The sequence below is a fragment of the Pseudochaenichthys georgianus genome, unplaced genomic scaffold (genome assembly GCF_902827115.2).
Source record: "Pseudochaenichthys georgianus unplaced genomic scaffold, fPseGeo1.2 scaffold_785_arrow_ctg1, whole genome shotgun sequence".
Taxonomy (NCBI): Eukaryota; Metazoa; Chordata; class Actinopteri; order Perciformes; family Channichthyidae; genus Pseudochaenichthys; species Pseudochaenichthys georgianus.
The window spans coordinates 37073-52398 of record NW_027263333.1 but is presented as its reverse complement, the minus strand read 5'-3'; the positions used below and the strand labels follow the sequence as shown (position 1 = coordinate 52398).

Here is a 15326-nt window from a genome sequence, read left to right as displayed (position 1 = left end):
TTACTTGGCACGTCTCCGTATAAGATTTGGAACATTTGGAGATTATTGAAGATGTTGAATCCATTTCTGGCCGGATCAGGATCAACACTGGCAGTTTGAACCAGAAAGCGTCCGTATCGGTACCCCCGATGCGCTGATCTGATGAATGTTGGATTTGTACGTTTTAGGGCACTCAAAGCGGCCACTTATGGAAACCCAGATATCAGGAGCTTCTGTTCTCTGTGTAGTTCTGATCAGAAGGGCTCGGCTTCCGCTCAGACGTGAAGACGCTGCTCACCTGACTGTTGATGTCCGCTTCGTGCTGCAGCAAAACAGAAACCAGATCCTTGTGTCCTCGATCGCAGGCCCAGTGCAGGAGCGCCCGGCCCTGCAAACACACACACACACACACATTACATGTCTCATTTGCCACTTTATTTCCAGAGAAAGTGTGAATTGTTAATGTACAGACTTGTTTGTAACCTGTAGAAACCCGAGGTGTTTTAAAACATATACTTATATTTTATTAAATGCTCTGACACTGAACTGATGCCCAGTTCTCACAAGAACAAGTTAAAAAGTTAAAAAAACGTTGGGAAGTCGCTGTCTGTCAACCATCTGGCCTCAAATCCACCACATAATCAGAGCTGTGGTGTGTGTGTGTGTGTGTGTGTGTGTGTGTGTGTGTGTGTGTGTGTGTGTGTGTGTGTGTGTGTGTGTCTTTACATATGTGTGCAAAGATGAGCAGAAACACAAACTTCAGTGGGTTAAAGACAAAGTAACCGGCAGCTTGTGATTGATGAGACATTGTGCACAGGACAGGACCAGAAACCCCCCGACTATCTCACACACACACATACTACACACACACTACACACACACACTCCTCTCCGTAGGTCCAAGATCCTTGTTCTAATAAAACCACGCAAGCTCATTTTTCAGTGAGGCCAATTAGGTAAAGCAAACTCTCCAAGTTCAATTCTGTTGCTTAAATCATATTGATCACCGCGGCTGCATGTTAAAATGGAGACGTACGAGCCGGGCCAGAATACCAATAAGTTCCTCCCCCTCTCCCCCTCTCTCCCTCTCCCCTCTCCCCCTCTCCCCCTCTCTCCTGCTCTCCTCTTCCAGGTGTTTGCACTGAAAGCAGAGTTTACTCCCTCCAAAAGGATGCTGCACACAGACAAATAAAGTGTGTGTTTTAGGGGAGTTGCAGTGATTAATAAAACATTAGAAGTGTCAAACAGAATGAGAGCAGCGCTCAGAGCGGAGAACATTAACAGAAACACTGACATTAAGAAAGGTCAGTTAGGAAGGAAGTTAATGTGAAGCACTCTTTATTTAAGAGGGTAGATAAGAAAACATCTTTATTCTCCTCGACTGAAGAGGACAGACGTCTTGCTGTATGGAAGGTTTAGCAGTTGTTAGCTAAAGGAATACATTCCCATTAGGATTCTTACACATTTTGTTTAGCAGAATAATCTCCACATATTAACACTACTCTGTGATTTCTGAAGAGAAAGCTAATGTTGGGCTGTAAAGGAACTACAGCACGGTCACATGACTTCACCTCACCACCGCTAAGCTAAAGGTGGCTAATGTTGGGCTATAAAGGAACTACAGCACGGTCACATGACTTCACGTCACCACCGCTAAGCTAAAGGAGGCTAATGTTGGGCTATAAAGGAACTACAGCACGGTCACATGACTTCACCTCACCACCGCTAAGCTAAAGGTGGCTAATGTTGGGCTATAAAGGAACTACAGCACGGTCACATGACTTCACGTCACCACCGCTAAGCTAAAGGAGGCTAATGTTGGGCTATAAAGGAACTACAGCACGGTCACATGACTTCACGTCACCACCGCTAAGCTAAAGGAGGCTAATGTTGGGCTATAAAGGAACTACAGCACGGTCACATGACTTCACGTCACCACTGCTAAGCTAAAGGTGGCTAATGTTGGGCTATAAAGGAACTACAGCACGGTCACATGACTTCACGTCACCACCGCTAAGCTAAAGGAGGCTAATGTTGGGCTATAAAGGAACTACAGCACGGTCACATGACTTCACGTCACCACTGCTAAGCTAAAGGTGGCTAATGTTGGGCTATAAAGGAACTACAGCACGGTCACATGACTTCACGTCACCACCGCTAAGCTAAAGGAGGCTAATGTTGGGCTATAAAGGAACTACAGCACGGTCACATGACTTCACGTCACCACCGCTAAGCTAAAGGAGGCTAATGTTGGGCTATAAAGGAACTACAGCACGGTCACATGACTTCACCTCACCACCGCTAAGCTAAAGGCGGCTAACGTTGGGCTATAAAGGAACTACAGCAGTGAGAGGCACGTGATAGCATTTAGCTCGTAGCCATACAGTATCTCAGTGTGTTTCTTTGTTAACTTAAGATCCAGACGACGACTGTCTTCCAGAGTGAACGATAGCAACGTAAAACTATGACTGACATTGAACCAAATTTAGAAATGTTAACAGGTTTTATTTGAGGTCAACATCTGTGTCCTCTCTTTTGGCAAGCAGAACAAATATTTCATTTATATCCACATAATAAAATCTTGTCAGACCCTCTTAACAATTTTATGACTTGAATAAGAAACGTTGTCCTTTTTTTATAAAACTCGTCACACATGTACAGGAATTGCATTTAAGGAAAGCATGCTGTGATATTTTTCTGAGGGACATTTCCTGTTATGATCGTGTTCTTCTAAGACATGTTAATGAAACAATTTAACTCCTTTTATGGTTTCCTGGATTAAAAGGCCGGGCGATATTAAGAACATCTTATATCAGGATATTCTTTAACAGATACCTCAATATTGTACGGTTTTGATAGATAGCTATGAGTCATGTGGATGAATTGACTATGTACAATAATTAAAAAGTTACACGTCTCTTAAAAGGTAGGGTAGGTAAGAATGGAGAAACCAGCTCGAGTGCGCTAGAATTTGAAAGTAAGCAGCCGAAAAAAATGACCAATGAGGGCACGAGATGAGTCTGTGCCCCGATGGAAGGCTGACAGGCAGGTAGGCCATCCAGTTACTTTAGCCGGCTCAGATGATTGGTCGTGCTTTTTACAGCGCCACGGCTTCCACAGATGACGTGTTTTTATGTATTTATTGTCAAAGCATTTAATATATTCATTGCTATCGGGATGTGAAGAGCATTCCATGGAATATAACAACAAGTGTTTCTGAAGTGAATTACCTACCCCGCCTTTAAGGTCATAAAGTTACATCGCACTTTACCGTAAAGCAGCCTCTAAAAAACCAGGAAAATAAATATATTAGGATTTCCATCAATGAAGACGATTTCTATTCTCATATAACGATTTTGATAGAACACCAATTTGTAAACCAAGATATCTTCGCAGCCCCACAACATCCTGTTTGACCACATATTTAGCGTTTAACAAATACTGTGCTTGCATTAGTCTATATCAGGGGTCTCAAACTCAAGGCCCGGGGGCCAAATCCGGCCCGCGACTTCATTTTATGTGGCCCCGCAAGAGCTTGCAAAGAATATAATATGTTTATTATACGGTTACATGCCACTTTATAGAAGCAGGTTGCCCATAAACTACATGTCCCACAATGCATCTCGTTTTGTGACATTCTCACTGAAGAGACTTGCAATGATTTGCCCTGGACTTCTGCTTTCAGACGTAGTTAATTACTAAGTTATTATCCTATCCGATAATAATCCAATTCAGAGGCAATAATGTAATATAATACACTATTTTATATATATATTATATTTATATAGTTATAACCGGCCCTTTGAGTGCAACCTTTATGCAAATGTGGCCCACAATGAAATTGAGTTTGACACCCCTGGTCTATATCAACAGTACGATACCATTTCTACTGCATCTCATCAAAAGGTGTTAGTCTGAGGAATAACTGTAACGATGCACTGAAATATCGTACAAGTCTATCGAAAATGAAAGTATTATGTAGGAGTCAAATCATTAATGGTTACGAACAGGACCTGTGAAATCCCATTTGTTGTTATTTCTTGTAAAAAGTAATTTCTTTCTGATTGTTTTGTAAAAAATAAATTAAAAAAAAGATTAACAAGACAAACATGATGACGATGACCTAATGTTTTATAAGAAACATATATGTGAGAGGGGGGAGGACCAGAAAAGTTGTTTTAAGCTTCTTCTTGCCCCTGTTGAACATGAACAGAGACTATCTGAACATTATTATTATTATTTTCTTATTCTTTTTCGTTATTCTTTTTTTTGTTGGTACTTTGTTATAATTATTAATCTGAGTGAAAAAAGAGAATATATATATATTATTGTTATATTTGTTTCTGACATGTTCAATAAATTGACTAAACTAAAAAACTACTTATTGTGCTGCTCTAGAAAGGGGTTCGTTTTTGTGAGCTTTTGTGTTTGAAGCATGCTCTATAAATACATTGAGTGATTGGTTTAAACGTGGCCTCACACCCACGCAGTGAGCTCCTCTCTCTCTTCTTGTTAAAGTCAAACTTCACCACTGCCCTCTGCTGCTGGGCGCGCCTCGCTGCAGGAGCAACAACAACAATGGCCTCGGAGACAAAGCTCTCTCCGCAGAGACGCTCCGCCATCTGGCCTCTGGCTGCTCGCTGATCAGAGGGAGGACCGTTTGGCCGATAATGAATCGGGAGCAGACGAATGGATTCAGGGGTCAGTCCAGAAAACACCTCACGAGGGTTATAGCTGTTCACACAATTTACTCCCCTGCGCCCGAGCAGAGGCTCCCATGTGCTGCTGGTTTCACGTCAAACCATTATGTAACCATTGCATGAACTGTCCCCCAGTGACCTCTGTGCGTTTCCATCATCCTGCACGGATCATTTCAAACTGCCCTCTGCACGGGGTCAGAGCCATAACAGTAACACTGAGGCTGGTGCTGGTGGGTATTAAACCCTCCAATAGGGAGGTATCAAACCCTCCAACAGGGAGGTATCAAACCCTCCAATAGGGAGGTATCAAACCCTCCAATAGGGAGGTATCAAACCCTCCAATAGGAAGCTATTAAACCATCCAATAGGGAGGTATCAAACCCTCCAATAGGGAGGTATCAAACCCTCCAACAGGGAGGTATCAAACCCTCCAATAGGAAGTTATTACACCCTCCAATAGGGAGGTATCAAACCCTCCAATAGGGAGGTATCAAACCCTCCAATAGGAAGTTATCAAACCCTCCAATAGGAAGCTATCAAACCCTCCAATAGGAAGCTATCAAACCATCCAATAGGGAGGGATCAAACCCTCCAATAGGGAGGTATCAAACCCTCCAATAGGGAGGTATCAAACCCTCCAATAGGAAGTTATTACACCCTCCAATAGGGAGGTATCAAACCCTCCAATAGGAAGTTATCAAACCCTCCAATAGGAAGTTATCAAACCATCCGATAGGGAGGTATCAAACCCTCCAATAGGAGGTTATCAAACACTCCAATAGGAAGTTATTAAGCCCTCCAATAGGAAGTTATCAAACCATCCGATAGGGAGGTATCAAACCCTCCAATAGGAAGTTATCAAACCCTCCAATAGGAAGTTATCAAACCATCCGATAGGGAGGTATCAAACCCTCCAATAGGAAGTTATCAAACCCTCCAATAGGAAGTTATCAAACCCTCCAACAGGGAGCTATCAAACCCTCCAATAGGAAGTTATTAAACCCTCCAATAGGAAGTTATTAAACCATCCAATAGCGAGGTATCAAACCCTCCAATAGGGAGGTATCAAACCCTCCAATAGGAAGTTATTACACCCTCCAATAGGAAGTTATTAAGCCCTCCAATAGGGAGGTATCAAACCCTCCAATAGGGAGATATCAAACCCTCCAATAGGGAGGTATCAAACCCTCCAACAGGAAGTTATTACACCCTCCAATAGGAAGTTATCAAACCCTCCAATAGGAAGTTATTAAGCCCTCCAACAGGAAGTTATCAAACCATCCGATAGGGAGGTATCAAACCCTCCAATAGGGAGGTATCAAACCCTCCAACAGGAAGTTATTACACCCTCCAATAGGAAGTTATCAAACCATCCGATAGGGAGGTATCAAACCCTCCAATAGGAAGTTATCAAACCCTCCAATAGGAAGTTATCAAACCCTCCAACAGGAAGTTATTAAGCCCTCCAATAGGAAGTTATCAAACCCTCCAATAGGAAGCTAATAAACCCTCCAATAGGAAGCTATCAAACAGGAAGTTATCAAACCCTCCAATAGGAAGCTAATAAACAGGAATCTATTAAACCCTCCAAAAGGCAGTAGGTAAACCCTCCAATTGGAAGTTATTATACCCTCCAATAGGAAGCTATTATACACTCCAACAGGAAGTTGTTCAACCCTCCAATAGGAGGTTATCAAACCCTCCAATAGGTAGTTATTAAACCCTCCAATAGGAAGTTATAAAACCCTCCAACAGGAAGTTGTTCAACCCTCCAATAGGAGGTTATCAAACCCTCCAACAGGAAGTTGTTCAACCCTCCAATAGGAGGTTATCAAACCCTCCAATAGGAAGCTATCAAACCCTCCAATAGGAAGCTATCAAACAGGAAGTTGTTCAACCCTCCAATAGGAAGTTATAAAACCCTCCAACAGGAAGTTGTTCAACCCTCCAATAGGAAGTTATCAAACCCTCCAATAGGAAGCTATCAAACCCTCCAATAGGTAATTATCAAACCCTCCAACAGGAAGTTATCAAACCCTCCAATAGGAAGCTATCAAACCCTCCAATAGGAAGCTATCAAACCCTCCAACAGGTAATTATCAAACCCTCCAATAGGAAGTTATCAAACCCTCCAATAGGAAGTTATTAAACCCTCCAATAGGAAGTTATCAAACCCTCCAATAGGAAGCTATCAAACCCTCCAATAGGAAGTTATTAAACCCTCCAATAGGAAGTTATCAAACCCTCCAATAGGAAGTTATCAAACCCTCCAATAGGAAGTTATTAAACCCTCCAACAGGAAGTTATCAAACCCTCCAATAGGAGCTATCAACCCTCCAATAGGAAGTTATCAAACCCTCCAACAGGAAGTTATCAACCCTCCAATAGGAAGTTATCAAACCCTCCAATAGGAAGTTATCAAACCCTCCAACAGGAAGTTATCAAACCCTCCAATAGGAAGCTATTCAACCCCTCCAATAGGAAGTTATCAAACCCCTCCAATAGGAAGCTTATCAAACCCTCCAATAGGAAGTTATCAAACCCTCCAATAGGAAGTTATCAAACCCTCCAATAGGAAGCTATTAAACCCTCCAATAGGAAGTTATCAAACCCTCCAATAGGAAGTTATCAAACCCTCCAATAGGAAGTTATTAAACCCTCCAATAGGAAGTTATCAAACCCTCCAACAGGAAGTTATCAAACCCTCCAATAGGAAGTTATCAAACCCTCCAATAGGAAGCTATTAAACCCTCCAACAGGAAGTTATCAAACCCTCCAACAGGAAGTTATTAAACCCTCCAACAGGAAGCTATCAAACCCTCCAACAGGAAGTTATCAAACCCTCCAATAGGAAGTTATCAAACCCTCCAATAGGAAGTTATCAAACCCTCCAATAGGAAGCTATTAAACCCTCCAATAGGAAGCTATTAAACCCTCCAATAGGAAGTTATCAAACCCTCAAACAGGAAGCTATCAAACCCTCCAATAGGAAGCTATCAACCGGAAGCTATCAAACCCTCCAATAGGAAGTTATCAAACCCTCCAACAGGAAGTTATCAAACCCTCCAACAGGAAGTTATCAAACCCTCCAACAGGAAGTTATCAAACCCTCCAACAGGAAGTTATCAAACCCTCCAACAGGAAGTTATCAACCCTCCAATAGGAAGCTATCAAACAGGAAGTTATCAAACCCTCCAATAGGAAGTTATCAAACCCTCCAACAGGAAGTTATCAAACCCTCCAATAGGAAGTTATCAAACCCTCCAATAGGAAGTTATCAAACCCTCCAATAGGAAGCTATCAAACCCTCCAACAGGAAGTTATCAAACCCTCCAATAGGAAGTTATCAAACCCTCCAACAGGAAGTTATCAAACCCTCCAACAGGAAGTTATCAACCCTCCAATAGGAAGCTATCAAACAGGAAGTTATCAAACCCTCCAATAGGAAGTTATCAAACCCTCCAACAGGAAGTTATCAAACCCTCCAATAGGAAGCTATCAAACCCTCCAACAGGAAGTTATCAAACCCTCCAATAGGAAGCTATCAAACAGGAAGCTATCAAACCCTCCAACAGGAAGTTATCAAACCCTCCAATAGGAAGTTATCAAACCCTCCAATAGGAAGCTATCAAACAGGAAGCTATCAAACCCTCCAACAGGAAGTTATCAAACCCTCCAATAAGAAGTTATCAAACCCTCCAATAGGAAGTTATCAAACCCTCCAACAGGAAGCTATCAAACAGGAAGCTATTAAACCCTCAAACAGGAAGCTATTAAACCCTCAAACAGGAAGCTGTTGACACATTTCTGGTTGTTGTTACCTCTTCGTCTTTAGTGTTGACTTCCACTTTCTGCGAGACGATGGCCTCGCTGATGTGGTCGATGTTGTTTTCTCTGCAGTAGTCGAAGATGTTTTTATCCTCTTCCCTGAAAGAGAGACGCAGAAACAGAGACATTAATTCCCAGGAAAGTTCGAGACCTTGGTAAAAACACCGGCTGCAGAAAGCGGTATCTTACCAACGCTTAACTTCTGAGAAAGGACTCGATAAAGATCTGTGACTACCCAAGACATTAAGAAACGTCTGGTCAGTCAGAGCAGCTCCTGTCTCTAGTCTGTTTCTTATGTTATCCAGACTCTGAAGACACAACATTGTTCACATCCTTCAAAGCCAAATCTATACAAAAACATCTCTGTGAAAAGTTTACTCTGAAACTAATTTCCACTCGAGAACAAGTCCCAAAGCAGAATAAAGGTGTGTGTGGTAGATCATTTGGATAGAACGCCCCTTTAACTGCCTTTTGCGTCAGATCAGGAGTTTCATGTGTGAAGTGTGTGAGGACCCTCGAGAGCACAAGCATACTAGATCATAACGTCGTCATCCACACACACACACACACACACACACACACACACACACACACACACACACACACACACACACACACACACACACACACACACACACACACACCACACACACACACACACACACACACACACACACACACACACACACACACACACACACACACACACACACACACACACACACACACACACACACACACACACACACACACACACACACCGTCTGTCTCACACACGAGCAGCACTCGCCACATCTCTGGGGAACACAACACACACACACACACACACACACACACACACACCGTCTGTCTCACACACGAGCAGCACGCGCCACATCTCTGGGGAACACACACACACACACACACACACACACACACACACACACACACACACACCGTCTGTCTCACACACGAGCCACATCTCTGGGGAACACACACACACACACACACACACACACACACACACACACACACACACACACACACTTCTGATTATATCCGTGTCTCTAATCACCTCCTGGCACTGGGGACAGGACGGTGTTGGGTGAAGGGGTGAAATCTCATTCAGAGCTTTACGCCTTCCCCTCCCTCTCACCCGACGCCGGCCATTCACATTAATTGAATTTGGAGCTCTATTGTCTGACAGGAACCTGCGTACCAGCCACACACACACACACACACACACACACACACACACACACACACACACACACACACACACACACACACACACACACACACACACACACACACACACACACACACACACACACACACACACACACACACACACACACACACACACACACACACACACACACACACACACACACACACACACACACACACACACACACACACACACACACACACACACACACACACACACGGCCCCAAGGCCAAACCCCCACTTCCTGTCTCCAACTTTAACACTCATGATGATGCTTCGCTGTGTGATGTGCATGTGACCTTAACACGGTCATAGGCCCAATTCCAAACCGACCCATACACACTCCTAGTTTTCTGGGGTGACGGCAGCTTCGCCCAGCGTCTTTTCTTCCGAGCGCCTCGAGTGACAAATATTTCAGAAGAACGCCAGTGACGTCAAGGTGGAACTTGTTGGTCAGACGACACGATTGAAGGCTGTGACTTGTATCGGCCTTCTCCCCTTTTAGATCAATCTCCCTGGTCCCCGGCTTGAGCTTCAGCCTCAGGATCCATGTGTCCTCTCCAGAGGGAAGGAGTCATCACATACAGAGACTAGTTCCTTCACAGTGTCCTTCACACGCTGATATCCAGAGAGGGAGTGTTTATTTGATGACACCCACCATGTGGACACTTTCCTGTTCACTCTGAGGATTCACAAACAAAGTTGAGTCTCCCGTTTGTTCTGTAATGAACCTCCGTGCTTCCCTTTCTTCAGCTTTCCATCTCCACGCTCTACCCCCCCCCCCCCCCCCGAGATGAATTATGAATAACTCATTACTCTTTTTATGTATGAGCACATTCATTTACATACTCCTGATTACCAGCGCCGCCGCCATGTTTATTCATGAGTCCCGAGCCACACCCACTTCCTCGTCTGATCGCCACGGTGACCCCGAGTGTCCCTGATGTGTGGCCGCCATCCGTCTCCGCGGCAACTAATCAATAGGCCAGCTCATCAGTCATTGGCCGACACATCCTCACACACATCTACTCTTTTCTCCTATGCGTAGTGGCTAGATACAGACATGCACACATCTTGTACAGTAATAATATGCACAGAATAAGCTCACATGTGCACACACACACACACACACACACACACACACACACACACACACACACACACACACACACACACACACACACACACACACACACACACACACACACACACACACACACACACACACACACACACACACACACACCCCTTTTGGTCCAAGAGAAACACACGGGCGATAAACAAACGAATGATCTATGTGAGTCCTGTAAACGACATGACATCAACAGCACCGCAATGCATGCTGGGAAGGTCACAGGCTACTCTGTCATCACCACAAGCTAGGGGTACCAAGGGTTCTCATATGTGTGTGTGTGTGTGTGTGTGTGTGTGTGTGTGTGTGTAATGCGCTCACAACATGTGTGTGTCCAGTGTGGTGTACTGGCAGATATGTCCTTCATCCATCAGGATAAACTGGCCACAGTGGTGAGAAAACACTCATCTACCTGACCTGAGCTGCACTGATCAACACCACGGACACACCATCCATCACACACACACACACACACACACACACACACACACACACACACACACACACACACACACACACACACACACACACACACACACACACACACACACACACACACACACACACACACACACACACACACACACACACACACACACACACACACACACACACACACACACACACACACACACACACACACACACACACACACACACACACACACACACACACACACACACACACACACACACACACTTTATTTTTCATAACGCTTATTTTTAGGGCTGGCTCAGGCTTACCTTGAACCAGCCCTTAATTAACCTGCTATAGTCTTAAAGAGGCCCTCTCCTGCTTTGTGGGGGTTCCTGTAGTGTGGTATATAGTGCTAATAGGTTTTAGTGCATGTAAACGGTCTGCAAAAGCTAAAATCCCTGGGAGTTTCCTCTAGTTATGCATAGGCGGATTTTGCGGGTGGGCCCCCTAGTGGCTGAAATATGTTACAGCATTACTACGTCTAAAACTGTTCCAATACAAATATTTCTTATATTAATATTTTAATAAGGTAGGACACTGGTTAATAATATTGTGTTCAAGTAACCAAGGGATACAGTAGTTATCAAATAAGTATAAGATGTGCACAGTTATGATACGTTTTACAGTTACGTAATGCACTGTTGTTGGGGGAGGGACCGCCCCTTCCATATGAGTGTGTGTACGGCGGGCATGAGGCGTGCATGGCGGGACGAGTTGTGTTCGTATGTGGAAAAGCCGTACTCAGTGCGGTGAGCGCTGGCTTTATTGCTACTGTATCCGTGACCCCACGCAATGACTGTGTACTGACGTCAGTACAAAAGGTTTGCCCCCCCCAAGGGCAGATATCAAACTCCGCCTATGGTCATGCTGCTATAGGCTAAAGACTTTCAGGAGACCTTCATCATTTCCCGTCTTCTTTTACTTCTCTTTCTCCTTCTGTCCCATAAATGCATCTTAATAACTTAATAACTCAGCATCTGTGTCTCGTCCCGCAGGGTGGCAGTTTTAAGTCTGCATCAGGAGTCGTGGTCCTGCCTGACGCCCACTTCATTACACTTTGGCGGCACCCAGGATATTTGACACTTTCTTGGATTTATCGTTTTCAAACATCCATCCATCCATCTTCTCCCGCTTATCCGTGGTCGGCTCGCGGGGGTATCAGTTCCAGCAGAGAGCCCCAAACTTTCTTTTCCCTGGCGACATCAACCAGCTCTGACTGGGGGGTCCCAAGGCGCTCCCAGGCCAGAAGAGATATAACCCCTCCACCTGGTCCTAGGTCTACCCCTCGGTCTCCTCCCAGCTGGACGTGCCTGGAACACCTCCCTAGGGAGGCGCCCAGGTGGCATCCTAACTAGGTGCCCGAACCACCTCAACTGGCTCCTTTCGACGCGAAGGAGGAGCGGCTCAACTCCGAGTCCCTCCCTGATGACCGAACCTCTCACCTTATCTCTAAGGGAGACACCAGCCACCCTGCGGAGAAAACCCATCTCGGCCGCTTGTATCCGCGATCTCGTTCTTTGGGTCGTGACCCATCCTTCATGACCATAGGTGAGGGGAGGAACGGCCCGGTAGACAGAACATACCTTTACTGAATCTTTGGCATTTAAATTGTCTATGAGGTTCTTTTATTACGTGTTTTAGTCTACACACACATGTATCCTTTGTTGCTCTCCTTGAGGTTTCTAAAACTTGAACTGTGGGGTCCTTTGGGAGTGTTTCCCTCGAGGGTCTACGGACAGAGCGTGTCTGCACAGTACACACTGCAAAGCCAGAGACACATGTATAACCTGTGATATGTTGCTATAAATCAGATGTATTGATTGATTGAAAGCCTCCTCTGTGTTTATCAGAGCGCCTTCAAGGTGGCTGAGAGAATTATAAATGTGGCGTTCAAAGCCTCTTTGAGCAATGCAATTAACTCTGGGCCTGGTTAACAGGTGCCGAGCTGTTTAATATGGAGTGTGTGTGTGAGAGGAAATTGAAATGCAGCAGTGCAGCGAGTGTGACAGTTCCGGAAGGTTCTGCATGGATTCGGATGCAATCGTGTCGATGTATAGTGGCAAGTGTATGTTTATGTGTGCACTCGTGTTAATACTCACTGTGTGTGTGTGTGTGTGTGTGTGTGTGTGTGTGTGTGTGTGTGTGTGTGTGTGTGTGTGTGTGTGTGTGTGTGTGTGTGTGTGTGTGTGTGTGTGTGTGTGTGTGTGTGTGTGTGTGTGTGTGTGTGTGATGTTAATGACTTCCTCTCTGCTGGTTTTCCCCTCGGGGAGTCGCTGCTGCTGGAAGATCACCAAGGGGAGAAACATCGTTCTGGGAAACCTGCTGTGCCTGCCTCCCTCTGCTGTACGTTCACCCCCCTACTCCCCCCCCCCCCAAAAAGTAATTAAAAAAGGGAGACTCTGGCCGCCCCCCCCCCCCTCAGAGCTTCGCATACTAATCAGCCATTTAGGAGGAGAACCTGCAGGATTCACACATCTCATTTTCATCTCCAAAAGAGCTCTTTCTCCATTGAAACGAAGATGGGCTTTTTAAGCTTGAGTGAGTCTGCCAGGCCGAGTGAGTGGAGGATATATTTCATTAACATAAATCAGGAGTGTATGACGTCTCCGGGCTCCGGCTGCAGCTACGGTCTGTTGGCTGGAACCAAATACGGCGAGACGGGGGGTTAACAAAGCCAGAGTGAGATCCAGGTGATCCAAGCCGAGTCTGATCCACTGCATGGAGAGGGTTCGGACTCCGGGGACACGACCCCAGAACACAGAGTTAAAGAAGCCCTCGTGTTTTTGGGGTCCCTGTTCCCTCCGGAGGAAGCTTCTCGCACTGCACTGGGCTCTGGTTTCAGACAGAGGGTGAAAAGAGGTGCTGCAGCACAGGCTGTATGAGAGAGCTTTTTGAACATTAAAGCACGGAGACAGTAGAGACGCTACATACTGATATACACCTGAACATCAGCAGGAGAGGACTCTTTAAAGTAGAGACACTACATACTGATATACACCTGAACATCAGCAGGAGAGGACTCTTTAAAGTAGAGACACTACATACTGATATACACCTGAACATCAGCAGGAGAGGACTCTTTAAAGTAGAGACACTACATACTGATATACACCTGAACATCAGCAGGAGAGGACTCTTTAAAGTAGAGACACTACATACTGATATACACCTGAACATCAGCAGGAGAGGACTCTTTAAAGTAGAGACACTACATACTGATATACACCTGAACATCAGCAGGAGAGGACTCTTTAAAGTAGAGACGCTACATACTGATATCCACCTGAACATCAGCAGGAGAGGACTCTTTAAAGTAGAGACACTACATACTGATATACACCTGAACATCAGCAGGAGAGGACTCTTTAAAGTAGAGACACTACATACTGATATACACCTGAACATCAGCAGGAGAGGACTCTTTAAAGTAGAGACACTACATACTGATATACACCTGAACATCAGCAGGAGAGGACTCTTTAAAGTAGAGACTCTACATACTGATATACACCTGAACATCAGCAGGAGAGGACTCTTTAAAGTAGAGACACTACATACTGATATACACCTGAACATCAGCAGGAGAGGACTCTTTAAAGTAGAGACACTACATACTGATATACACCTGAACATCAGCAGGAGAGGACTCTTTAAAATAGAGACACTACATACTGACATACACCTGAACACTACATACTGATATCCACCTGAACATCAGCAGGAGAGGACTCTTTAAAGTAGAGACACTACATACTGATATACACCTGAACATCAGCAGGAGAGGACTCTTTAAAGTAGAGACACTACATACTGATATACACCTGAACATCAGCAGGAGAGGACTCTTTAAAGTAGAGACACTACATACTGATATACACCTGAACATCAGCAGGAGAGGACTCTTTAAAGTAGAGACACTACATACTGATATACACCTGAACATCACCAGGAGAGGACTCTTTAAAGTAGAGACTCTACATACTGATATACACCTGAACATC

General features: G+C 44.7%; 1 protein-coding gene across 1 annotated transcript in view; it reads right to left on the bottom strand.

The window, feature by feature from the left end:
* Window positions 1-202: 202 nt before the first annotated feature.
* acbd6 (acyl-CoA binding domain containing 6) overlaps window positions 203-15326 on the bottom strand; it is a 32656-nt gene continuing 17532 nt past the window's right edge. The window contains exons 5-6 of the mRNA XM_034079953.2: window positions 8500-8605; window positions 203-367 (exon numbers count right to left, since the gene is read on the bottom strand). Coding sequence (XP_033935844.1) covers window positions 203-367; window positions 8500-8605 — 271 coding nt within the window. The remainder of the gene's footprint in view (window positions 368-8499; window positions 8606-15326) is intronic.